We start from the raw sequence: 27,401 nt of genomic DNA on the forward strand, positions 1-27,401 counted from the left end.
CTGCTTCATCCAACTATATTTCCGTTTTTAAACGGATAACATTAAAAAGTTGTTTTCTCCTCTGGGTCAATAGTGAAGGCTGGAGGTAAACGAGTGGCCAAGAAAAACATGGACGAGAATGCCACCCATGGGACTCCGGAGAAAGACGCCAAGAGGCCTGATAAACCGAGGTACCGTGTGCAGAAATGGATCTTGCTTTGAACTGAAGGATAATCTTACTAATGTCATGCTGCAGTTAGTGAATATTGTCTTTTTTAAAGTTGAGGTTCCTCTACTGTTTTGTTGTCACTAAAACTGCGATCTTGTCCTAGGTCACTTGCCACCGCCAACAGGATGCAACAAGTTAGTATCCTCCTGGCAGGCACTCTCGACAAGGTAAAGTTAAACTGATTTTGATTCTTAAAAGTCAATTCTTACCCAGCATGCAGTTCATTCCAGCTGAGCGAATGGAGCTCGTGGTTAATAAAACTCTGTGTTGCCTCTGGCTCGTAACGTCTCTGCAGCTCGGCCACGATTTCCCAGAGGTGCCGGTCAGCGGGAGGCACAGTCGCGTGCGCCCTGCGGTGGAGAAGCCCCACTCGCCCAAGAACTTCTTCATCCAGCAGCCCAGGAAGTATTGAGCTAGCATGTGTTCAGAGAGTGGCCCTCAGGGGAACCATGTGAGGAGATTGTCCAGACTCGCCAACAACAACAACCCAGAGTTTTATCCCATTTTCTCCCCAGTTGTACTTTTGGCCCCTCCCCCCTGCTGTCTCAGTCATTGCTCCACCCCCTCTGCCGATCTGAGTAGAGTTGTAGACTAGCACCATGCTTCCTCCGATACATGTTCACCTGACCCAGATGACTTATTCAACTTTTTTGAAAGGACATTTTTGTGTGCTGGCCTGTTCTTCTTTTTTTTTTTTTTTACCATGTGAGGGGAACCATGTCAAGTCAACGGTGGAAGACAAACAGGAAGTGTTGAGACACATGAGGGGACAGAGGGGGGCGTGGTCTATGAAGTCTCAATGGTAAAAACGTTCTGGGGGGAAAAGGGTAGAATGGATTCAAACTTTCACCAAGCTCTATATTTGCTGGTCTTGCTAATTTTTAGACTGCGCTTTGACAAGTTACTGTTCTTGTTTCTCTTGACTACTACAAACCGTGCCTTCCTTTTTATAGTGTTGCTGTGAGAAATGCTGCTTTCTGTAATCACCGTAAGCTAAAAGTACATGGGGGCGTTTGGTTATAAGATCGATGGGGAAAGTTAGGCTTTTGACTTGTTTGTATTCACTATGGATTTCTTGGCACCTGTTAAAAGCTTGGATACAATAAAAGAAATTGCATGGCATCAAAAGACCAATTCTGTTTTTCCTCTCAGAATGATTGGTGTTTTTCAGTAGCTGTCAATGCCCACTAGGTGGCAGCAAACGCCTGTTCTTACACTTGAAGGCTACAAAATGAGACCATACACATTGGGTAAGTCAGTGAGCCTTGGCCTTCAGAATTGGTGCAGTTTACTCTACATCAACATGCTCTAGAACAGTCGTTCTCAACCTTTTTCATATCAAGGACTCCGAATTTAGTCCACATTTGGGCCACAAACCCCCTCGATCTCAAGAGTATTTTTCTTATTTGATATGATTTTTTTTTCTAATTCAAAGACTGTCTTTATGGTCGGTAGAGAGATAACAGTGAAACTATTATCAAAATAGTAATTCTTCTACATTTTTCTTGCAAATTAAATGACGTTATCAATTTGCTGGGAACCAGATGGAAACCCCTCAAGGACCCCTGGTGGTCCCCAGACCCCACATTGAGAACCACTGCTCTATAACAACCTACATTTTAAAGCCATAATAAAGCTTATAACGGCACACTGTTACTTTGACAATCTATTGTCATCTTTATTTTTCTTGTAGCATTTGCAAAAATACCGGCCAAAATACAAATGACCTGTCCATTCGCCTTTTTCACTTCCCACCCTCTAAAAGGCAGAGTAACACAGGTGCAAGCAAAAGATGAATGAGGGTTTCCAACTTCCAATCCATTTAGGTGTTCCAGGGCCCTCGTTAAGGTTTTGCTTGCACCTGTGTTACTGCCTTTTAGACACAAAATTGGTGAATTGAGAAGTGAAAAAGGCTGATGTAGTCCTATTGCATCCAACTAAAGTCAGAATGTGACTTTCCTGCAGTAGCCTATGGTATTTGTCACTCAACACCCCCCTTTTTGTGCATCATCTGGACTGAATGTGTCTTTGTAGGAAGCTTCTCTGCATGTTTATGCTTCACTTATAGTCACTACAAAGGTTTCCCTGTGGAGACGAGGAACTTGGTCAAACAGTCTGAATGGAAGAACTGAGAAATGTCAAAGGTCAACTTCAGCCATGTCAATCATGAGAGCTGCCCTGATTTATTTAAAGACCAAATTCATCCATTAAAACTCATCATCAGATAAATGGGGTCTGGGGCTCTGTGTCTCTGTCCCACTGATGACATCATCAGTGATGTCATAAATTCACAGTGATAATGTCATCAGTGATGTCATAAATTGTGACATCGTCAGTGATGTCGGAGGCATTGTGACATCATCAGTGATGCACACATACACACACACACGTGGGCGTGCGCGCACACACACACACTCACGCGCACATACACACAAGAGACAGACAGGCACACACAAACACACACATGAGACAGACACACACAGATGATCAGTGATGATGTCATCAGTGATGTCATCAGTGATAATGGCATTAGTGATGTCATCAGTGATGATGTCATCAGTGATGTCATCAGTCTGAGGCTCACGAGAGAGACTGAGGAGACGTGTGTGCGCCAATAGGGCAAGCAAGGCCACACAGCTGCAGCCAAGCTGTGGGCAAGGCTGCGCAGCGGCCGAGCTTCAGGACGGGTGAGGCTGAGCCTAGGAATCAAGCGTGCGAGATGCCTAGTTTAGAGGTGCCTCAGTTTTGTGTTGATTGGGAAAGGAGTTACAGAGTCCAGACAGGTGATGATGTGGTCAGTCTGGAAGAAATGGACAAACCTGACAAACCTGAGCCCATATTTCTAAACTTCAAAGTAAGAATACTGATTTGGGATCACATACTTGTAGGTGTGTTCTTATGCAGGGCCGGGTTCCACCATGTGTATTTACTGAGCGGGTGGGTGTGCCCTTGTTTGTGAAGGAGGACAGAATGCAGAAAGTAGCATGTAATGAAAGTGGGCCAGTACCAAGCATGTCTGGATGCCTTTTTGGCACACTTCTGTCATACCAACACATCATAGAAAAAAACAACATACCATACGTATGAACATACCATACGTATATACACATACTGTATGTATGTGTATGTGGTCGAGAAGATATAGCCTAACAGTTGTGGTTGTTGTAACTATGAACCTATGAGGGTTTACAAGTAAACTGTTCCTGGGCCTGGAATCATATTCTGGCATCATTCATGAATTATAGGCCTGGGCTGCATTCTAAAGGAGGTGGGAAAGATGGAGACAGAGGAATGAGGGAGCCAAACCAGATTATAAACAAGTTCCACTACTTTCCAATTTTCATGCCTCGGCCTGCTTATATTACACTTTCTGTTCTTCTGTCTCTGCCATGTCTGTGCTAGGAAAGAAACCTGATGGGTCTGTTCTTCTGTCTCTGCCATGTCTGTGCTAGGAAAGAAACCGTGCTGGGTGGCAAGAAACACTGAGATGTGCTACAGGCGACACCACTACCCCGAGGCGTTTTCCAAGATGAGGTGGTCGAGTGTATCCCTTCAAAAGTTGTGTTTTTCAACAGCTGTCAGATCCAAAGCCGGCGTCCGCTCCACCAGATGGTGGGGTTGGGCTAAAGCTGGAGGTGTTACTGGCTTTGTTCTCGATCCTGCCGTCTGTATTTGAGACTGTTTGATCCACAGGGGTTTGGCTAGCACGGGCGCCGTGGATAATGAACAAATCCGAGTAATACTACGCATACAAACACTGACTTTGCAATGTTATGCCTTTGTTGCTAAGTTATGTTTCATTGGTCATCCGTGAATCTGTCAAATTAAGTAGCTGTTCTCCCAAAGCCTTCAACTTGTGTGTACGTTTGTGTGTGTGTGTGTGTGTGTGTGTGTGTGTGTGTGTGTGTGTGTGTGAGTGTGTGTGTGTGTGTGTGTGTGTGTGTGTGTACACACGTTTGTGTCTGAATGTCCTCAAACAATATCTGTGTGTTTGCCAAGAAAACACTTGATCATAGGCTTGCAAAACACAATGTGCTGACCCTAAAGTCTCTGTGATGTGCATGCTGTTAACAGCGCCTGCCTTCTTTGATACCATCTGTGTATGAAGTGCAGACCTCCACAGCTCTGTTTGAGGATGGGAGCGGTTGGTGGTCCCTCTGACTTGCAGACATGGTGCATTTCACTGCCAGCGACTGCCCACTCCCAGCCATCTGAAGAGCCTCACTGACCCTGTGACAGCCACGAGACTGCTGAGAAAACACAGCTGAGCAGCTATATAACCCTGCCTCACACAGAGACGTGGTGAAGATGTGGTGTGCAGTCCCAGAATGCATCATTACACTTGAGAGTAGGCAGGCTGTGTCCAAGAATTACACCAATTAAATGATCTCAATACGATTTGATTGAGGGTAGCCTACACAATTAACAATAGAGAAATAATTAAAATTGAAAAGCATAATCAGTGGTTTTACAAGAACCAATGTTCTTCTTGCTGAACATATGTTTTGTGAAATTAATTTTGTACATAAAATAATCAACATAAAATATTCCTACCTCATGAGGTCGCTACAGACCCATGACATGAGCTGAGTTTATTTCTACAGAGAGCTTCAGAGACCAGACCCAGGGCCAGTCCAGTAATGGAGTTGCCGTGTGATACACTGTAGGCTATTACAATAATCTACTGGGCATGAATGCGTGCACGTAAAGGCTTTTGCTTAATTATAAATTCTTCAGAGATTCAATTCTTGCTTCCCTGTGTACCTACTGCAAGATTTATAGGGAAAAAAGATAATTAAATGCTGTAGTCAAGATGCCTATACCACACCCAGTGATGATGTCATCAGTGATGATGTCATCAGTGATGCGCCTATACTACACCCAGTGATGAGATATAGGGACACCAATGCAATATATCCAGAAAAGCTTTAATTTATGCTTGGTATTGGTTCTCAGGGTGTCCCCAGCAAAAAGGGTAATTATTTATTTTCACTATAATTCCATCCATAACATCTTAACCTGCTCAGTAACATATTAACCTGCACATTAAAAAAATATATATTTTATTTAAAAAGAATTATAGAACAATATACGAACAGGACAAACAGGCTTGCAGACACAGGAAAAGAAAGGGAAAAAAATACATACATCTTTGACATTCAACAATACAACGTGGTGCTATCAGCCGCATAAGGTGCTTATGTGTTTATAAGACATATTGTGGGATACCACCTAAGGGGTCCATGGGATACCAGCCGGGCGAGCCATCCATCATCCCCAACCCCAGTCACTTGTCATTCTTAACCTCAAACCTCAAAGTAGGCCAAAAATGGGTCCCAGATATTTGAGAACCTTTTAAGCGCATTGGTTCTCAGGGACCTGAGTCTCTCTATCTGTAGAACAGAGATCATCAGCCACACTTGAAAAGAAGGATGAACCCACGGGGAGGCTTGACATTTCTCCAACTCTTAACACATTGGGTGCCAGCCATGTTTTCATTCCTGTAGGTAAGTTGTGCCAGGGGTGTTTTTGACGATTCTGGCTCATTTTAGAACAGCCGAGGATTATTTTCTGTTAAGAATTCATGAACATCAATCATCTAAAAATAACTAATAGAATGTGTGCTTTCTCTGTCTAAAAGAGTTAGTTTGCAGAGTTAGTAGTTATGTAGATATTAGCCGTTGAGTACAGCATGGTTTCAGCGTCTGGAAATTTATTCAGAGATAAATGGCTTTTTGTGAAACAGTCACTTTAACCATTCATTTTTGGCATCAGTAAGACCGTCAGACATTCTAAACAATAGTTTTGAACAGTAATTTCCTCCATAACAACAGGAAACACCCCTCTCATTCAAACTCCTCCCTCCGTGTGTCTTCTCCTCCTTCCTCCTGGCTTCAGCGGGCGTGTCAGAAGCGCGTTGTGCTGCCTGCCTGTCTGTCTGCGTGCCTGCCTGCCTGCTTGCCTGTCGGGCAAGACGAGTCTGAAATGGATATGGATTACTGTAAAATCGCGTCGCCATTTCCTTGAATGGCTTGCTTCCGCGGTGTGTGTGTGTGTGTGTGTGTGTGTGTGTGTGTGTGTGTGTGTGTGTGTGTGTGTGTGTGTGTGTGTGTGTGTGTGTGTGTGTGTGTGTTCGCGCGTTGCTGCGCGGCTCTGGGGGGAAGGGATCTCTGTCCGTTCTGTGTGTGTGTGTCCGGGCGAGGCGGCTGCTTTTGTGGCTTTTGGGTCCCGTGGCTGTGACTTCTCTCGGTCTCTGTCGCCACTTAGTGGTCGGTAAAATAGATTACACACATGCTCTTGCTGCAAATACTTATCTCGAAGATGTAAAAGGGGTTGATTGATGTCCCACTGTCAAAAAAAAAAAATCTTTATGTAAGACGAGTTAGTCCGTCCTTGGCACTTAAGCGCTGGATTATGTAAGACGAATTAGTCCGTCTCTGGCACTTAATGTGTTAACTGGCAGTAAAACAGTGATAGAGAGATAGAGAAGCCATCTGTTGTGTTGGCTGTGAGCAAGAGTCGTCCAATTTATAACCTCAGCAAGGAAGGATTTATGACATCACTGATGATGTCACTGATGATGTCACTGATGATGTCACAATATCTATGCATAAGTGACATCATCAGTGCTGGCAGTCATCTAGGGTGGTCCAGGCTCGGACAGGACACGTCGGGAGTTTCAGAGCTAAACCTTTGGAGACTCACTGAAGACACTCATCATCCTTCTTCAGCAGCATCCTGGTGAAGTAACCGAAAGGCAGACATCATGTACTACGTCGGCCAGCTGGCAGGTCAGATGCTGGTAACTGTCAAAGAGTTTTACAATTGGGGAATTAACCAGGCCACATTGTCTGGCTGCATTGATGTCGTAGTTGTCCGCCAGAGAGATGACACGTACCAGTCCTCGCCTTTCCACGTGCGCTTCGGCCAACTGGGTGTGCTGCGCTCCACAGAGAAGGTGATTGACATCGAGGTGAATGGAGAGCCCGTTGGCCTGCACATGAAGCTTGGGGACAACGGAGAGGCCTTTTTTGTCCAGGAGACCGAGCAGCTGAATATTATCCCAGCTCACCTGGCCACCTCGCCCATCTCCACTGAGGGTCCGCTGCTCTGGATCACAGAGATGGAGCGCAGGACACCGCCGGTCCTGGAGGATGACTTTGATGACACAGAAGACCCTCCTGAACCTCCTTCCTCCAGCACTGTGGCCACCAAGAAGAAGAGACGGAGGAGGAAGCACAAAGGAGACCCCCGCATAGAGGAGCTGACCCCGCCCATGGCCGTCACTAATGGTGATGTTAATGCTGCCAATGCACCCGCTACTGTGTCTGGCACTGGGCAGACTGAAGAGATCTTTCAGATGGAGCTGAGCTCTGATGAGGAGGCTGCAGCACATGACTCGAGGCCACCTTCAATGACCATGATGCGAGACATTGACCCCAAATTACCTGCAGCCAGACACACCCGGGATAATTATTCCTTTTCTGATGGTGACTTGTCTGCAGCTGACAGTCATGGCATGTCTCATCAGGCCTGTTACCCTACGAGTGACTCTGAACTGGTGGTGAGGCCTTCAGAGAGCATGCTCAGCGCTGAGTCCCACATGCAGTGGACCTGGGGAGAATTTCCAGAATCAACCAGGGTCACCAAGGAGGAGAGACCAGAATTGATCAAAACAGTGACCATCGCTCCATCAGAGAGCACCCACTTCCGTGTCATCCTCAGTTCTGAGACCATGGAGAATGAGTCTGAGACACAGAGTGCCGAGGAAGGTGGTGCCACCTCAGTGTGTACCATCGTCAAGCCTGAGCCACGCACCCCTGGCACCACTGTAACACCTATGGATCCTCTAACATCTGTCAGCACCATAAGCTCCATGAGTCCTGTTGCTCCTTCAGAGCCCCTGGATGTCCTGCCATCCAACATGGCAACCTCCACCCCTTCCAACAGTTTCACTGCTGCCACTGCCACTCTTGAGATGGCTGAGGACATTGCGGATGTCTCTTCCAAGAGTGAGTCGCCCCCTACAACGAATGGTGTCCTGAAGAGGAGCCAGCACCAGGGTCCTGAGGATATCTACTTGCATGACCTGAATGTACTAGAACCTGATGCTGCTGCATGTGACTTTCCTAAGATTGAGTCTGCGGCAGCCGCTAAGCCCTGGATGGACTCAGGGATAGACTCTGGATCACAGTCTCCTCAGTCAGTGGACATCACAGCAGCTGACAGTGACCTGCCTGATGTCACTCTGTCTCTGTGTGGAGGCTTCACAGAGAATGCTGAAATATCCCAAGAAAGGTTCATGGAGCATATCATCACCTATGATAAATTTGCTGCGAATCCAGCGATTATCGATAACCCCAACCTGGTAGTGAAGATAGCAAATAGATATTATAACTGGACACTAGCTGCACCCTTGATTCTAAGTCTGCAAGCATTTCAGAAGAATTTACCAAAGCCTACAGAAGAGGCCTGGGTGAAGGAGAAACTGCCAAAGAAGTCAGGCACTTGGTGGTTCTGGCGAAAGAGGGAGGATAGTAGAATCAAGCAGTCGGAAGCCAAGCTGGAAACAAAGGAGGAGTCTCAGCCGGAGGAGGCAGAACTCTCCATGTCTCTGGAGAAACTGGCATTACCGCCAAGAGCATGCGACTCATGCAGCGATGAAGAGTCCAAAGAGCTGAGCGCTTTGTCCTGCCAGGAGAGAGTGCAGCCGGTGGAGGGTCAGCCCCGCCCCAGCCCATACGTCTACAGGAAGTCACTACGCCTCTCCTCTGATCAGATAGCCAGTCTGAAACTGAAGGTGGGACCTAATGATGTGACATTCAGCACCACTACCCAATACCGGGGCACGTGCCGCTGTGAGGGCACCATCTACCTGTGGAACTGGGATGACAAAGTTATCGTCTCCGACATTGACGGCACCATCACCAAGTCAGATGTGTTTGGTCAGATCCTGCCACAGTTGGGGAAGGACTGGACCCACGAGGGCATTGCCAAGCTCTACCACTCAGTAGCTGAGAATGGCTACAAGTTCTTGTACTGCTCAGCACGGGCGATTGCCATGGCGGACATGACGAGGGGATACCTGCAGTGGGTCAACGATAGGGGCACCATCCTGCCCAGGGGACCTCTCATGCTGTCTCCCAGCAGCCTCTTCTCTGCTTTCCACAGGGAGCTCATTGAGAAGAAACCAGAGATCTTCAAGATTGAATGCCTTACAGACATCAACAACCTGTTCCAGCATAATAAGCAGCCGTTCTACGCAGCCTTTGGGAATAGAACTAATGATGTGTTTGCCTATAAGGAGGTGGGGGTGCCAGTGTGCCGGATCTTCACAGTCAACCCCAAGGGAGAGCTGATCCAGGAGGAGACCAAGGGCAAGTCCTCCTACAGCCGGCTGAGTGAGATGGTGGAGCATGTTTTCCCTTTGTTGAGTAAAGAGCAGAACGCGGCCTTTGTCATGCCAGAGTTCAGCTCCTTCTGTTACTGGAGACAGCCGATACCCGACATCAACCTGGATGAGCTGCTCTGATCCAGCACACACAGATACCCAGACACACGCAGAAATGCAACTGGACCATGCACTTGAAGGCACCTGTAGCAAACACTTGGACCGGAACCCCGCCCTACTCTAGTATTCACACACACCTGATCTAATCCACTAAAAGCAGACTAGAATGACCTGTGCCCTGTGTAACTACATTCTATTATTACTAGTCCATACCCGGGTGTGTGCATGCCACTAATCGGTGCAGATTACCAACAGCTTCAATTTGGGAGTGATTCAGTGATATATCATTCCAAATGCAGGCAGGGGCAGACTGGCCATCGGGAGTACCGGGAGTTTCCCCGGTGGGCCGCTGGGCAATTGGGACAGCCGCAATTTTCTTTTTTTTCTTTCTTTTTTTTACAGTGTAGCCTATGTGTCCGGCCCAATTCACCAGCAGTACTCCCGACATAGACAAAGATTTTTTCCCCCCACACATAACAGACACTACAAAAATATGACATCACAATGCATCCTTATCCAAACAAAAGAAAGGAAGAGAAAAACTAGAAATAAAGTGACCAACAACATACAAAAAAGCAAATGGAAATGAATCACAGCTCTCAGTCTGGTATAGACAAAGAGTTCCATGACAACAAAATGCAAACAGGAAGAGAGAGACAGAGAGAAAAAACACACAAACCTGGAGTTGAAGTGCTGTGAGATCGACCGGCCCGCACATTGGCTACTGGCCCACTCCGGGAGGAGCGGGGGGCTGTTATGATTGATTGGGTATGGTCGACCAATCACTGGCGATTTTACTGGGGGCCCTAGTGGTCAGATGAAATGTCTATATGTAAACGGACACCTTGCTGTCTTTCAGAGGCTGTAGCAGGTTCAGTTTTAAAGCTAGAGTGAATAAACTGGTATCATATGAAACTAGAACACTAAGGCATCCATTGGTACCAACCATGTCATGGTAGCTTGTTGCAAAATTTTATCGAGGTAATAACTGGCATGGCCATTTTAAAGGGGTGCCTTGACCACAGCATGACATTTTCTAAGGTGTTCCCCAAGGTCTTGGTGTCTTAATGTGGTATTTTGGAGAGATCTTTGTAATTCAAGTCCCACTTCTGATTGTTGAAATAATTCTGAGGACCAGCTTCCCAAATAAATGATAGGCTATCATTCTGATATCTTGATGTGAGAGGTCATCCGCGGCCCACTAGATGGCGCTCTGAGGCTCAGTGGGCCACGGCTCAGTGGTTGAGAAACACTGTGCGCTGTTCGAATATGGAGGGAATCATTTTCTTTATCACTGTAAAGCCACAGCATTAAAGAGTATATTAATCTGATGTGTGTCATTCTTCATAGATCTAGCCTCTTCATTTTGCTCTCAAAGTGAAGCATTTTTACTTTCAAATGTACAAATGTCTTCCCCCTGCTGGGTTTATGCATTGCTATCTCATTCTGCACCCCCTAATTGCAAAGCCTACAATCAAAAGTGTTTATAGTTTTTAAATGGATTTTAATGGCTTGTTTTGTGATGTACTGTCACATTACTTGCATAAGAATCTCAACAATGCAGGAATTAAGGTCTCACTTTTTTACCCCAGTCTGCCCATGAATGCAGCGAAAATACCCATAAACAGCTTAAATCATCATCATCATCATCAGTAGTAGTATGTCTGTCTGTCTGTCAGTGCTCTGTCTGTCCCACTGATGACATCATCAGTGATGTCATAAATGACATCATCAGTGAATTACTCACACACACGGCTATAGTTCAGTGATGATGTCACCAATAATGTCACTTGATCAATTCAATCTTACTACACTACTATAATAATAGGGCGCGCGAGTCCGCCAGGGTCCGCGTGACATAAATTTTGTCAGAGGTCCCGCACAGTCTGGAAAACACTGTACATTAAGACGCGCTACGTGCGCTCGATTCCTAGGCTCGCCCACTCTGCGGCTCGCTTGTTCAGCCGCTTCTCGGCTGAACTGGCCCAAGCTGGCCCTGCCGCTCACATTCGCAGCTCGGCCTTGCCCGCAACTCGGCTGCTGCGTGGCCAATGAGACCAGCATCACTGATGATGTCAGATTTATGACATCACTGATGATGTCATCAGTGGATTTATGACATCGCTGATTATGTCACAGTGGGATTTATGACATCACAGATGATGTCACAGTGGGATTTATGACATCACTGATGATGATTTATGACATCACGGATGATGTCACAGATGATGTCACAGTGGGATTTATGACATCACTGATGATGTCACAGTGGGATTTATGACATCACTGATGATGTCACAGTGGGATTTATGACATCACGGATTATGTCACAGTGGGATTTATGACATCACTGATGATGTCACAGTGGGATTTATGACATCACTGATGATGTCACCGTGGGATTTATGACATCACACTGGTCTGGGACAATCACAGTGGGACAGAGAAACAGAGAAACAAACAGACAGAGCTCCCATTTATATACTGATGATGATGATGATGATGATGATAAGAGGTTGTTTTTCAGAGCATGCTCAGTTGAGCAATTGTGGGTCATGTCAGTCACTTAGGACACAAGATAAAGAATAGATATTCCGGACACTTCACTACATTATATTATGCACGTTTAAGTCAGATGAAGTAAAGGTACTTGTCTGATACTACTTGCTTGCTTGGAGGAAGCGAGAAACATGAACGTCAGCTTGACGAGGGGGTCCCAGGGGAGTGCCGAGCAAAATAGTAATTGTGTGATTTCACTATGATTTCAATGACTAGAAATGAGGACAATGAGAGTGCATACAGTATACTTGGTCATAGCTTCACTCTCTCCTGTTATCTCCCATCTGACTACATATTATATTGTGCTGTTTACGTCGACCCGATGGTCCATCACATTTTTGGGGAGCGAGCCTGCCAGCCACACTCGTCGGCCATGGCGTAGCCCTACGGCGAGGGCTTTGACGTCATTACTTCTGCTTCTTCAACAGCAGAGCTGTGCTGTTGCCATAGTCCAAAATAAATGTGCCAGAGGCTTGGGACCCCCAGGTGGTTGAAGGTGGTTTGAAGCATGCAAACGTTGGTACACATTTTGTAAACAAAACAAACTGTTATGGTTAAAATGTGCTATTTTTAATGGTTTTTAAATTGTATTTCACACATTTTGTAGTTCACATATTCTTTAGGCAAGTTTCACACATTGTATAGTCTCTCAGCCAGACTATACAATCTTCCAATGCGCCATAGACAGGCTGTACATTTGCATATCATTAAAATTTGACCAGAGGCAGACCAGAAGGTTGGCCAGAAGCAGACCAGAAGGTTGGCCAGAAGCAGACCAGAAGGAAGTTCAGTGGTATTTGTCCAATCACGACACATAGTGGTTGGGAGCATTTGCAAATTGCGGGAGACAACACTTCTGTTTTCAGAGATGCTGTTACCATAGCAAGTCTCTCTCTTCGACCTCTCCTCAAACAGGTTATCCTCTTTTCTTTATTTTTTTTATGAAGCCCCCTCTACTTGATTTTCTCCACAATCCCACATTATTCCATTTTAACACAAAAAAGCCGCTTTAAGGTTTGGAGTTCTTCCATCAGGCTCTTGTTCTGCTTCTCCAGAACATCCATGCGCTTTTCCAGACATGTCACATATTCCTTTCCTCTTCTGCGAGATTCACGCGCTGCCTCTCTGTTTTTTGCAAGCCGGGCTTCCCTCTTCGTTGTCCATCCATACAGGCCATGGTCACCACTCTTGCCTTGAGACAGTTCCACAGGAGAGGTCATAAGTCCGCTCTGAGACAGGGAGCTGGATGTGGGTGCTGTGCCGATCATCTGGTATGTTGGTGGCCCTTCTCCTGCACCTTGTAAGACCACCTGGATGCTAGGCACCAGTATCTGCTGGCCGTCAGGTGTCTGGGCAAACTGCATGATGGGGGTGCTTTGCTGGGCTGCAGAGTGGGCCAGGGGGAGAGTTTGCCATCCCTGGATGCCTCCAGACCCTGGAGTGGCCAGTTGGATTGTGCCAATAGGAGCCATGGTATAGTACTGGCCTCTGCTGGTCTGGTAGATTGGTGTGGTGGGCAGGGTTACACCTGTCACTCCTTCCATGGTCACTTTCAAGTGTTGTATAACTGCTTGTTCAGAAAGATGCGAGTGGGTATAACATCATCAGTAATTTTTATGACATCACTGATGATGTCACTGATTATGCATAACAAAGTGACATATCAGTTGACATCAGTTTACTGGACATTGTGACATCATCACTGATGATGTCACTGTTGAGTGACATCACTGATGACATCACAATTGCCCAAGTGCAGCCAGGCTGGAAGTCAGTACAAGTTGTAACTGGTGTGAAGCAAAACAGAGCGCTTCTGGTGTGAATGGCCAAGCTCCTGCTCAAGCTGAATTTATGTGCCTAGAAATGAACGTGTGAAACACGCAAAATTTCTAGTTCTGTTACCTGGTCACAGGTGTGTTTATCAGGTAAACGGTTTCAAAGCAGGCCAGTGTTTCAAAGGTGATTCAGCCAATCAGAGCTAAGGACCCGGACCACCTGTTTTATGTCAGGGATAATCAACTCCTAGGTGAATTGCCTCCGGCAAAGGAGAAGTGCTCCTCACCAACGCACATTTAAACACATTTGTGAACAAAGTAGGAAAAACTGCCAACAATGTAAATTTATTGTACAGCTATATAATCATAATGAGTATGTTAAACATGTAAGTTGTGAGGGAAAAAAATAAAAAATGACTGAAATAAATGACATATTTGTTTGTAATTATCAACTTAGTTGTCATGCTTACTTTTTATTTAACGTTACCACTATTATAGCCTACCGTGCATACTGCATACATTTACATACACATAAATAGGCCTGTAGCCTCTCACCTTTGAGAGAGAGCCTGGTGACCTGAGGTTAACTGTAGCCTACAAGAGTCACAGTCAGATAGATGTATTTGCTTCTCACAGCCACAAGGTGACAGAAGGCTCACTGTTGTTTAGGGCTCGGGTTGTGTATGCTGAGAGAGGATGCCAGCCAGCCAGCCGCACCAACTACCTCACTCCGTGTACAGTGTATGTTTTTCATGCACGTCATAAGCATGGACAGATTTGGACTCTTATACTTGGGGGGGCACCAGACAGGGCTGCAACGGGTGGGGCACCAGACAGGGCTGCAACGGGTGGGGCACCAGACAGGGCTGCAACGGGCGGGGGAACATTTATTTTTACGTTTACGTTTATTATGTTTTTGGCCGTTTGAAGCCATATAGAGGAATTATTCTACAATAATTCCAACAATTAGTCTCTGAATAATAATAATAATGATAATAATAATAATGATAATATAAATGTAGGCGTTAGCCTACATTCACACAGGACGCCGAACGTAAGCAGAACTGAAGCTTGAAGCAGGCACAAGCTGAACGTACGCCTTACTGTTCACACAAGACACCTTCTCTTTTCCTCTCAGCGCCTTCTCTCGTGCCTTGAACCCACCCACAACTCCCATTGACTTCATGCCTCACGGCTTCACGGCTTCAGCGTCACGCTTGGAAATTCGGCGTCAGGCCTGAGTGATCGCTTCGGTGTGGCGTGAGCGTGGCTTCGGCACGGCGTCAGCGTGGCACGCGTGCGGGTGGTGTGAACGGCTTCGCCTGTTAACAAGGATGCCTAAATGAAACTTGTGGGTACAGCGTAGGTACAGCTTCGGTTGAGCGTTGCTTCGGTGTCCTGTGTGAACGAGGGCTTATCGTGCATTCCTTTATAACTGGGGACTGGTAATCTTACGACTTCAAAGGTCATGAGATGGGCGGTGACGTCATCAGAGCTGGTATTTCCCATTCCAAACTTGTAGGAGTCTCAGCAGCCCCAACCTCAAAAATCCAAGATGGCTGCGCCGCGCAACAACAGTAGTAGTAATGTTGTTTAGCACTTCTGTTTTGTTTGTGTCTCATTAAATCAGCTGTACACACAGCACTGCCTAGCATCTATCTGTGTGGACATGAGGCTGCAGTGTTTGTATGCGCAAAATGCCGCGAAATGCCATGTTGTCAATTGTTATTGCTAACAATGGCTAACAATGGCTAGCCTGGCTAGCGACTGGATCTGACCAATGAACAGTGAACTTCCCAGCTCAAGTTTTCTGCAAATGGAACGCTAACAAAACGGATGTGATGTCATTTAGCCTCCACATCCCAGTTATTTTGCGATAAAGGAACGCACGATTAGAGCAATGATACTCAACTGGCAGCCCGCGGGCTACATGCGGCCCGTGGGCTCCCCCTGTGTGGCCCGCGATGGAATTGCAAAAAATAAAAAAATAAAAAAATAATATATATATATATTTTTTTACAGTCCACCTGAACGCAACATGCAAGATACCTGCTGAATAAGTTTCCAAATGTTCATGTCATTCTGGCCAATACTCCTGCCCAATACTTATAGCATTTCAGTCTGGAATATGGAATATCTTTCAATAATCTATGATTTAGCTGCTAAATTGTCAAATACCGCCGGTCTGCTCGCTACCCAGGCACTTATGTATGTACTTAACCTAACTAACTATCCGGTGTGCACAACATTGTCAGACTAAACTCCGGCTGACACCCCAAAAAACCTACAATCCGCTACAGAAAAATGTATATTGATTGTTTATTAACTGGCCCCTGGCCTTCTATCATTTCACGAAAGTGGCAAGGCAAGTTGAGTATCCCTGGCTTAGAGGCACCCCCTTACTGCACCCCACGCTGTGTGCATAATTATTAAATAAAGAAACCTAACGGGAGCTCCTCTGGTGTGCGGACCATTATTTTTTCACTGTGAGTATCCTTTTTGATCCAGCACCCAGGCCCAGTGTGGCCAACCTTTGGATGTGCGTGTCCCTGTCTACCTTTTAGAGGCACCCCCTGTCACAGCTTTAGCAAAGAGATCCCTGTGATGCTTGTCAAAGTGGATATACATTTTATGATCATATTCAACCAGACAGTGCACATAGAGATTTACGGTTTTTTTGTTTTTTTTTACCTACCACTCGGGGGGCCCGCCCGGGGGGCCCGCCCCCCCCTAACCCCCCCCCCCCCCCCCCCCCCCCGTCATTTTTTTTAATAATCCGCCCATGCACGAGGCATGCACGGAGCAGCGTAGTATCGTATCAGCCCATAGACGTATCAGCCTGGCTGTGTGTGTTGATGACGCCCCGCCCTGTTTACAATGACCTCATGTAGGCTAGTTGAGTCAGGAGGAGGAGCTTGGCGATAGCCCCGCCCCCGCACCTTGGCTCCAGCAGGCAGCCTGGGAGGATTCGGCTGGAGAGAGAGAGAGAGATAAAGCGCTAGGAGGAAAACTTCTTTGGGACTTGGATATCCATGACGGCATTTATCAGGTAGACTTTTACTTTATTCATATCACACGTTATTTGTATCGACATGTAACCGCGTGCTCGCCTCGCGCCGGGTCACAAAAGTAACGTTAGAGGCAAGTTATCCTCGCTGTTATTAAAGTAGTGAACCTGTATGGAGTTGGACTCCTTGCTGTTGGTGGTAGACAGTACTAGGGGAGGAATGTCGGGACATGCCCATCGAACAACCGTCAGACCTGACAGCAACAGTCAGCGAGACTGTTTCAGCTACTTTTCCTTTCGTCAGCCTCAAGTTTCTAGTTGTTTTTTTGCATAGCTACGCAACACAACACAGGGGAATGCGGTAACGTTACTCAAGCTTAACAACACACGTAAGTTATCAACTCTGAACGTGTTTTTCTTTTAAACTCCAGGTAGCCTAGCTGCTGTCTCAAGCAACGTTTCCATTTAGTGTAGCCGTGTGACAACCTACATTTGGTGTTGTAGCTGCCTGTCCAGCAGTGTTTCTTAACCTTTTTCATATCAAGGACCCCTATCATTTAGTCCACATTAGTATGAAACCCAGAACCAAAACAGTCAAAGTCTGTGGATGGTAGTGAAAATAAATTCTAGGGCCCCTGGGGGCCCCCGGACCCCACTTTGAGAACCACTGTAGCCATAACAGTGAAAATATTAATTATTGTATGCTACATTATCTAATTGTGTTAATTAATTTCTTGTAAATGAGTGAAACTATGACCAAAATAATCGTTCTTCTACATTATCTAACTACCTTAAAGGAAATAATTGTGAAGTTTAACAATTAATACATTTTCCTGGGGACCCTCTGGAACTCCCTCAGGGACCCCAGGTTGTCCCAGACCCCATGTTGAGAACCACTGTCTGGCAGCATCCATACCTCACATACCTCACACCAGCAGTTTGATAGGCCTAGTAGATGTTTGAATTATGTGTGAATGTTATTTTATAGCATAACATAATGCCTCCCGGGTGCTTCATGGGGGAGTATTGCCATGCTGTCTACAGTTTGAGTTTATGTGTATATATGCATGCCATGTTGTATAGCCTACAGTACACATTGTGTTTTTGTTACTTCCTGTCTTCCACCTTGACTAGACTTTTCTAATAGAACTTTTGAAGACAGTCAGTACCCACTCCCACTGACATCCTGTTAGGATGCGGATAAAAAAAAAAAAAAGGATCATTACACTTGGTATAAATGTGTGGTCTTGTTTGATGCTAAGATTAGCCTGTATTTTGAGATTGGATGTGGTGGTTTTGAAATCAGGACCCAGCCCAGATGTCGTAGGCCAAGGGACTGTAATCTTGTTTGCCCACATGGCTTAAGTCATTGAAGTTTGACCACTGTTTACATAAGACACTTAACTTTCTTTTTCCAGTGCTTTTTTTTCTCTCTTTTGCTGCTGGAACCCTCTTATAACTCAGCCAGGTGCGTTGAAATGAAGGCTATGTTTGTTCTCTCTGAGAAATTGCTTCTGCTTAAATGTCATGGTTCAGTTTTGATCATTACGGGGCAAATCAATTCATTGACAGTGTAGCCTCACAACCAGGACCTTTACCTTGAAAGGGCCTGCCACTAAGAGGCTCTCTTCACAAGTTGCCCTTTCCAGCGTTCAATCACCTGCCTGATGTCAGGCTTCAAGGGAAATATCTCATCTACACACACACGCGTGCACACACGCACACACGCGCACACACACACACACACACACACACACACACACACACACACACACACACACACACACACACACACACACACACACACACACACTGTTGCTGCTGACTGCCAGATAACCTTGATACTTAGTATAATAATAATAATAATAATAATAATAATAACTTTATTATAGAGCACTTTTTTTAAACACAAGTTGCAAAGTGCTTTACAAAATTGGAACAATTGAAATTACAGTAAAAGAATAAATTGAAGAGAACCACACAATTTAAAAGAGCACAGTAACAGAGGGGGAACAAAATAAAACCAAATGAAAAATAAGAAATGAAAAAAAAACACGTTTTTGACAGTTTTACGACGAATATGCCAGGAATACTCTGGCTACTGCAGATGTCTACCAACTGCAATGTTATGAGAAGTTTATATTGGAGGGCGCACATCCATTCAAGTGCTACTAGAGTGTGTCTCTCTGCCCATACAGAGCCTGGTTCCCATGGTCTTTAGCCAGTTGGCCAGTAGCAGATGCTGGCACCACAGTCACATTGTTATGGCTGAGGAGGGAGAGTTATTGGAGCCAGTGACCTGACAGACAGCACTCATGCTGAGTTGCTGCTGATGATTTTCATCTTCTGAAAGCGGCGATGTACGGAGAAGCACAGTTTTCCAGTGGTGCAGAGTGATTTTATGGAAAGAACTAGAGTTTAGTTGAGTTTATGACCCCGTCGCTTAACCACGACTTTTTATGAATGATGTTTTATGTTCTGGGTCCTGTGGTTATGGAATGTCACGACACTGATAATAATAACATAAGCTAACCATTTTGCAGAGGGTCAGTGGGTTAACTTAGGCAGCAACACAGCGTTTTCATTTGAAATGTCCAATATGACAGTTGAACGTGGTAGTGTGTGTTTGTGAAAGTGGGAGCTTCTGTGTGTATATAATATGATATGATAAATGGGATTCATATCACCACCAATACTTTTTTTTACCTGTCATAATGATTGAAGTGGGTTTAGGGCCCTGTTTTGAAACAACAGTATAATAACAACAGCACAAGCAATCGGCCCCCTGAGCTCCGGGAACCTGAACAAAGCAGAATCTTGTTATGCACTGTTTTGTGTTCCAGCCAGCCCCCTGCAAGGAAGCAGCGGAAGTGATCATAAAACGCTTGACATGGCCAACATTGTAAGATCATGGTCATAATATCCCTTTGTCTACATTATTTACTATAGATTCATTGTGCCTTGAGAAACTTAAAGGGACAGCTCACCCTAAAATCCAAAATACATATATTCCCTCTCACCTGTAGTGCTATTTATCCATCTATATTGTTTTGTGTTAGTTGACTGAGTTTTGGAGATATCGTCGACAGAGTTTCTGGCTTCTCTCTAATACAATGGAACTGGATGGCACTCGGCTTGTGGTGCTCAAAGTGCTAAATAAATACATTTGATAAACTCAACAGCAATGTCTCTTTCCAGAAATCATGACCCCGTTACTCAAGATAATCCACATACCTTGTTATGAGCAGTTTCACGGAGGAACTACTTTCTTTTGACCGAACTACACCCGCTAGCTGCTAGCTAGTTCCTACATGAGACTGCAAAAGAAAATAGTTCCTACATGAAACTGCTCACAACAAAGTCTGTGCATTATCTTGAGTAACCGGCGGGTCATGATTTCTGGAAAGAGACAATGCTGTTGAGTTTTTCAAATGTATGTTCTTGGTGCTTCGAGCGCTACAAGCCGAGTGCCATCCAGTTCCATTGTATTCAAGAGAAGGCAGACATCTATGCGGTCGATATCTCCAAAACTCAGGCAACTAACACAAAACGATATATATGGATAAATAGCACTACAGGTGAGAGGAAAAATATGTATTTTGGATTTTAGGGTGAGCTGTCCCTTTAAGGTCAGCGAGAAAAGAGACATGCTCACCACCATGCAACAGCATGAGCTTCTCAGCAACATGAAGTCGATGCTCACCACCATGCAACAGCATGAGCTTCTCAGCACTGCTGCTGGATCATGGGCCAGTGTCTAGCCTATTGGCTGTTGGCATTGTGTAATTGCATTGACTGGATTTTTCTCAAGGGGTAAAAAGGCGACAATGTTTGCCTTAGCATTTAATTGCCCCTGTTCCCCTCAGGCCGTCTATTAAAACGTTACAGAATGACAGCCATGCCATATTGAGTTGCCGTTGTATTGTGTTACTAGTTATGAGAGGAGCTTCTTTGAGGAAAATGCAGTTGAAAAACCACAATTATGTTGTCCTGCCAAAAGTGGTTTATGATTGTAGGCCTTAAGGGTGGGAATCACCAGAGGCCCCATGATATGGTATCATCACCATACGTTATTCACAATACGAAATTGTTGCGATTTTAAACATTTTGCTATTTTTTCACCTGCAAATGATGTACCCCAAACTAAGGAAAACTCATCATAGCATGTAAGGGTGGGGGTTCACCGGAGGCCCCACAATACGATATTATCATGATACTAGTAACGATACATTATTGCCATTTTAAAAGATCGATACTTAAAGTCCGTGTATAGATACAATATTGCCATGTAGAATATTGCAATACTATGCTGCATCAACCCCCCCACATTAAGCTTCTGGCATACTCCTTGCGCCCAGCCAAGCGCATAGAGCGCGCGACGATTATGACATCATCGCACGGGGCGTGTCGGGGGGCGAAGCCTGAGCGCAGCGCGGCGCGTCCATGGAGATTTTTCTATCAGCGCGTCGGGTTTTGCTGCCTGTGCCTGTGAGATCTCCGTGGTAGGCTATCAGCGGATATCTGCTGTGATTGAGTCCTCACCGTCGTACAGTCGCCTTCAAAAGCATAATGTTCGATTATAACGAACTAGTTGTGTGGCTTAGCCTTCCCAAATGTTGAGGGTCGTTTTTTAGAATTTAATATATAGAATTGGGAACGTTACATTCAATTTCATTCAGACTGCCTTTCACTGATCGCCGCCATTTCTGGAGCACTCACTATGTTCTGTTTTGGCCTGCGCAGAGTGCGCGCGCCCTCCGTGGAGCCCTGCCTCCAGCGCGTGCGCGAAGAGTATGCCAGAAGCTTTAGTAGGCCTTAATTATTAGGCTATTGAGCCTTTCCTCTGAATTGACATGCGAATAGCTCATTAATAAAAACAAAACTACAATCTTTGCCATAGTATGAGCCTGGATAAGCATAAAGTGTGTGTGTGTGTGTGTGTGTGTGTGTGTGTGTGTGTGTGTGTGTGTGTGTGTGTGTGTGTGTGTGTGTGTGTGTGTGTGTGTGTGTGGATGGATATCTTTGTGTCTTCGTACATACATACTAGGGCTGTGAAGCTTCACTGGCCTCACAATTCGATTCGATTACGATTCATCTGTCTTCGATTCGATTCCACGATGCATCTCGATACAGCTCAAAGTATCGCAGCTCCAAGTATCACATCGTCAATTTTCTATATTATTACTGCACATGGCTACTTTTTCATCAATTAATACAAGCAGCCAGATAAATATCAACCTTTTTTACTCGATCCGATTCGATGCATCGCGATGCATCGATGAAACGATACATTTTGACACCCCTAATGCATACATTGCCTGCATGTGTGCATCTGAAGCACGTGGACAATTCAGAAGTAGGCTGCTTCTTCACAACAGCTGTGATTGATTTACATTTTTGTCAGGCCTTTTGAAAGCCTGTGTGTGTGTGTGTGTGTGTGTGTGCGCGCGCGTGCGTGTGTGAGAGAGACACAGAACTTTAGCTGTGGTTTGACTAGAAGGATTTTCACCTCCCAGGGAGACTGGTCCCCAAGGGAATGCCAGCTTTGGAACAGACCCCAAGATGGGAACTAAAACGACACGTGTTGAAGCGGAACTAAGCGTGGGATGCAGAGTAAAGGAACTAAGCGTGGGATGCAGAGTAAAGGAACTAAGCGTGAGATGCAGAGTAAAGGAACTAAGTGTGGGATGCAGAGTAAAGGAACTAAGTGTGGGATGCAGAGTAAAGGAACTAAGTGTGGGATGCAGAGTAAAGGAACTAAGCGTGGGATGCAGAGTAAAGGAACTAAGCGTGGGATGCAGAGTAAAGGAACTAAGCGTGGGATGCAGAGTAAAGGGGGAACTAAGCGTGGGATGCAGAGTAAAGGAACTAAGCGTGGGATGCAGAGTAAAGGAACTAAGCGTGGGATGCAGAGTAAAGGGGGAACTAAGTGTGGGATGCAGAGTAAAGGAACTAAGTGTGGGATGCAGAGTAAAGGAACTAAGCGTGGGATGCAGAGTAAAGGAACTAAGCGTGGGATGCAGAGTAAAGGAACTAAGTGTGGGATGCAGAGTAAAGGAACTAAGCGTGAGATGCAGAGTAAAGGAACTAAGCGTGGGATGCAGAGTAAAGGAACTAAGTGTGGGATGCAGAGTAAAGGAACTAAGTGTGGGATGCAGAGTAAAGGAACTAAGCGTGGGATGCAGAGTAAAGGAACTAAGCGTGGGATGCAGAGTAAAGGAACTAAGCGTGGGATGCAGAGTAAAGGGGGAACTAAGCGTGGGATGCAGAGTAAAGGAACTAAGCGTGGGATGCAGAGTAAAGGAACTAAGTGTGGGATGCAGAGTAAAGGAACTAAGTGTGGGATGCAGAGTAAAGGAACTAAGTGTGGGATGCAGAGTAAAGGAACTAAGTGTGGGATGCAGAGTAAAGGAACTAAGCGTGGGATGCAGAGTAAAGGAACTAAGTGTGGGATGCAGAGTAAAGGAACTAAGTGTGGGATGCAGAGTAAAGGAACTAAGTGTGGGATGCAGAGTAAAGGAACTAAGTGTGGGATGCAGAGTAAAGGAACTAAGCGTGGGATGCAGAGTAAAGGGACTAAGCGTGAGATGCAGAGTAAAGGAACTAAGCGTGAGATGCAGAGTAAAGGAACTAAGCGTGGGATGCAGAGTAAAGGAACTAAGCGTGGGATGCAGAGTAAAGGAACTAAGTGTGGGATGCAGAGTAAAGGAACTAAGCGTGGGATGCAGAGTAAAGGAACTAAGTGTGGGATGCAGAGTAAAGGAACTAAGCGTGGGATGCAGAGTAAAGGAACTAAGTGTGGGATGCAGAGTAAAGGAACTAAGCGTGGGATGCAGAGTAAAGGAACTAAGCGTGGGATGCAGAGTAAAGGAACTAAGCGTGGGATGCAGAGTAAAGGAACTAAGCGTGGGATGCAGAGTAAAGGAACTAAGCGTGGGATGCAGAGTAAAGGAACTAAGCGTGAGATGCAGAGTAAAGGAACTAAGCGTGGGATGCAGAGTAAAGGAACTAAGCGTGGGATGCAGAGTAAAGGAACTAAGCGTGGGATGCAGAGTAAAGGAACTAAGTGTGGGATGCAGAGTAAAGGAACTAAGTGTGGGATGCAGAGTAAAGGAACTAAGCGTGGGATGCAGAGTAAAGGAACTAAGTGTGGGATGCAGAGTAAAGGAACTAAGTGTGGGATGCAGAGTAAAGGAACTAAGTGTGGGATGCAGAGTAAAGGAACTAAGCGTGGGATGCAGAGTAAAGGAACTAAGCGTGGGATGCAGAGTAAAGGAACTAAGTGTGGGATGCAGAGTAAAGGAACTAAGTGTGGGATGCAGAGTAAAGGAACTAAGCGTGGGATGCAGAGTAAAGGAACTAAGCGTGGGATGCAGAGTAAAGGAACTAAGTGTTGGATGCAGAGTAAAGGAACTAAGTGTGGGATGCAGAGTAAAGGAACTAAGTGTGGGATGCAGAGTAAAGGAACTAAGCGTGGGATGCAGAGTAAAGGAACTAAGTGTGGGATGCAGAGTAAAGGAACTAAGCGTGGGATGCAGAGTAAAGGAACTAAGCGTGGGATGCAGAGTAAAGGGGGCATGGATTTTCTGTTAGTGGGGGGACAGTCCTGTCCTGTAATCATCTCGTTTTGGACTTGTTTGCTTGTCTCGGTGTCAACCGGGCCAAATGTTTTAATCTCTGCTGTAATTGGGTGTGTAAAAGAGTTACCTGGAGCTGTAAGTCCAATGCACATAAACAAGAGATTGGTAGCTACCTGTCACAGGTGAGTTAGCTTAGCTCTACCTGTATAGACTGTATCCATGTACTAATGGGGTGTTATGGCATATGCATGGATACATCCTGGATAATCTTCTGTTTGCCTCAGCTTCCCCCACTGTTCAACTTCAGCTGTCAATCACTCACTGCCCCTCCCCCTTCCTGTAGGCTACAAAAGTGAAGTTAAAGTGAACTCTGCTAATAATAAACCTGCACTCTGGTGTGGTGCTGAAGTCTTATCTGTAAACTGTCTGGATTGCACACCTGTTGAATGCATGCTGGCTAAAAACCCCGGAGTGTTTTACTAGATGATCTGCTTTGGAAAATGTCAATGGGTCCAAGAGTCAGCCATGTTGCCGAAGTCCTACAACCCTAAAGGTTTCTCTTTACGAGTCCGTTTCCTCATGTTGAGATGCCGATTCACAGAAGTGGCCCTCTGACCAAATCTGACCATGAGGAGAATCTCTCCCAAGTGTTTGCATGAACTTCCTGTAGACTTTAAACCACACTTGTTAATGTGTTACCCTTGATCAAATAGCAGGCTACTGGCCAGCAGAAATCCAATCAGGAACATGTGCTACCCCAGCCTTTAGTTAAAACAGTTGGCTGATGATTTCACAACAGAGTGGTTGCTTGTGTGGTGCTACTCTAGAAGTCTCTGATTTTGCCATGCTAAGTTGATCTAGGCCATATGTAAGATTTAGGCCTAGTCCAGACTCTAGTGTTAATTTGAGCCTGCGTGAAATAGGGGTGAGGGTGATGTTTATTGGGTAAGGGATGTGTGATGTCTTGTCTGATCCCAGGCAGCAGACAGTCATGTCAGGCTTAGTCACTTTCCACAGCCTGGGGTCTAACTGTAAATTCAGACTGATGATTACCCTCTAAAACAAGCCTGGACACTTGTTCTTACCCTGCTGGGGTAAAAAGACAGTTTCTCACGTGGTAACCGCTGAGCCAGCGTATGTATGTGGATTGAGCCATCAGTCATATTAGGGTGCTTTCTCACTGGAACCCAGGTACCGTTCCCGAGCACACTTATCCCCAAATTGACCCCAGTTTCAGAACATTTGAGGAGTGTGAACGTTGCGTTCCGTTCCGTTCTGCACCCGGGCGCGCAACGGGGGAACCGTGACAGGATCCACTTGAAAAGGTGGTCTGGCGAGCGCTTTGGCGTGCCCGGGCACAGAACACTTGTGAGTGTGAAAGCCAACCGTTCCGAACCACATAGACAACAAACGGGCGACTATAAACTCCAGGCATAGTTGATGCTGCAAGTGCACTCTGTTCCGTTTTCCGAGCACGGAAGAAATGCTGTAATGTGAAAGCTGACCAGCGGGGGCGAGGGGCGTCGGGGGGGGCAATCGTTCCCGAGTGCGGAACGGAACGGAACGAAAGCAATCGTTCCCAGTGAGAAAGCAGTCTTCGTGAACAAGGACAAGTAGCCCTCTGGCTCTTCTACGTGTATTCAGAGGGTAGAGCAGTCTTTTTCCCATGCTCATGGTCACTAAAGCTGGCAGGCTAATGCATAGACCAGACGTGTGTTATCCTTTTTAATTTCAGGCAGAGCCATGTGGATATTTGTTTAGCCCCGAGCCAGGCCTTAGAATGTGCCCGTGCGTGTGATAGGATGACTTCATTTCCCCCTAGGTGAAGGTGAATAAATATAGTCAGTCACAGGTCTATTTGAAGAGAATGTCAGCCTATTTTCCCATCGTTTGCACAAGCCTGAGTTTACAAGAATACTCCCCTAAGGTTTCTTACATTGTCTAAGATGAGCCAACTAACTACATAATCATATTCATAAAAGACTCCAAGCCGCATGGTTAATTAAACAATTTGTGACATTCTAATACAGTTATGATTATCACACTGCCTACAATCAGTTGGCTTAATGGGTGGAGATTGACATTAGCATCATTGCACATTAGGTTCACCCGCAGTAATAATGATTGTACTCACTGACCACTAGGGATGTCACAATATATCGTCCCACAATATATCGCGATATCAAAACGTGACAATATGTAACGTTGAGATGAAATCTCATATCGTGAGAAAAAGAAGCTGAACATGGTGGCACAGATCTGCATCTGATTGCATGCTCGCTCTCCTTTTCATTGCTTTGTTTGAACAGACGAGGGACGTTACAGACACAGAGGATGAACATGGTGAAATTACTCAAATTAGCGTGGAGGATGCCCCAAATCGATCGCAAAAGAATATTGTTAAAATATTGTATCGTTATCGTGAACCCAATATCATGTATCGTGAACTGAGTGTATCATGACACCCCTACTGACTGTACTGTAAACTACTGTAACGACTGTAACTGTAACGACTGTAAAGTGCTTTGGGCACATTTTTAAACAAGTGACCAGGTGACAAATTGTTGGTGTGAAAGAAGAGTAGATGTTGCAGTGTAGTGTAGTGTAGACTGTACACCGTAAGTAGACAGGTCAATATGTGATCAAGCTGGGTGTTGGCTTGTTACTGTTGATGACACACTCCTTCATTTGGCTGTAGTATTTAGAGAGGTCAAACATTGCCTTCACTCTACCAGGTCAGTGAAGCAAGATTTCATTTTCT

The 27,401-nt window shown here is 45.5% G+C and overlaps 2 protein-coding genes and 2 pseudogenes across 5 annotated transcripts in view; 3 read left to right on the top strand and 1 right to left on the bottom strand.

Moving 5' to 3' along the window:
• The first annotated feature begins 77 nt into the window (after positions 1-77).
• Positions 78-1,330, top strand: LOC310781264 (death-associated protein-like 1 homolog). The gene is made up of 3 exons (XM_083641837.1): positions 78-170; positions 312-375; positions 504-1,330. Exons 1-3 carry the CDS (start codon positions 109-111, stop codon positions 618-620), a joined length of 243 nt encoding a protein of 80 aa, XP_083497963.1. The 5' UTR covers positions 78-108; the 3' UTR covers positions 621-1,330.
• Positions 1,331-6,974: 5,644 nt separating this feature from the next.
• On the top strand, positions 6,975-9,740 carry LOC310781262 (phosphatidate phosphatase LPIN2 pseudogene; annotated as a pseudogene). The gene has a single exon. The product of its transcript is annotated as a phosphatidate phosphatase LPIN2 pseudogene (transcript).
• Positions 9,741-13,258: 3,518 nt separating this feature from the next.
• On the bottom strand, positions 13,259-13,822 carry LOC310781642 (cyclic AMP-dependent transcription factor ATF-1 pseudogene; annotated as a pseudogene). Its single transcript has one exon. The product of its transcript is annotated as a cyclic AMP-dependent transcription factor ATF-1 pseudogene (transcript).
• Positions 13,823-17,038: 3,216 nt separating this feature from the next.
• Positions 17,039-27,401, top strand: part of tanc1b (tetratricopeptide repeat, ankyrin repeat and coiled-coil containing 1b) — a 216,250-nt gene continuing 205,887 nt past the window's right edge. For both annotated transcript variants that reach the window (XM_083641834.1, XM_083641835.1), the window contains exon 1: positions 17,039-17,102. The gene's annotated coding sequence lies outside the window, so the exon portion shown is untranslated. The remainder of the gene's footprint in view (positions 17,103-27,401) is intronic.

This window comes from Poromitra crassiceps (assembly GCF_964638095.1).
Source record: "Poromitra crassiceps genome assembly, chromosome: 8".
Taxonomy (NCBI): Eukaryota; Metazoa; Chordata; class Actinopteri; order Beryciformes; family Melamphaidae; genus Poromitra; species Poromitra crassiceps.

Bases quoted from the DNA above. Each gene is read 5' to 3' on its own strand.
- LOC310781264 (XM_083641837.1), top strand. From the start codon at position 109: ATGGACGAGAATGCCACCCATGGGACTCCGGAGAAAGACGCCAAGAGG. The intron at 171-311 runs GTACCGTGTGCA...ATCTTGTCCTAG, and splicing joins AAGAGGCCTGATAAACCGAG to GTCACTTGCCACCGCCAACA. The intron at 376-503 runs GTAAAGTTAAAC...ACGTCTCTGCAG, and splicing joins TGGCAGGCACTCTCGACAAG to CTCGGCCACGATTTCCCAGA.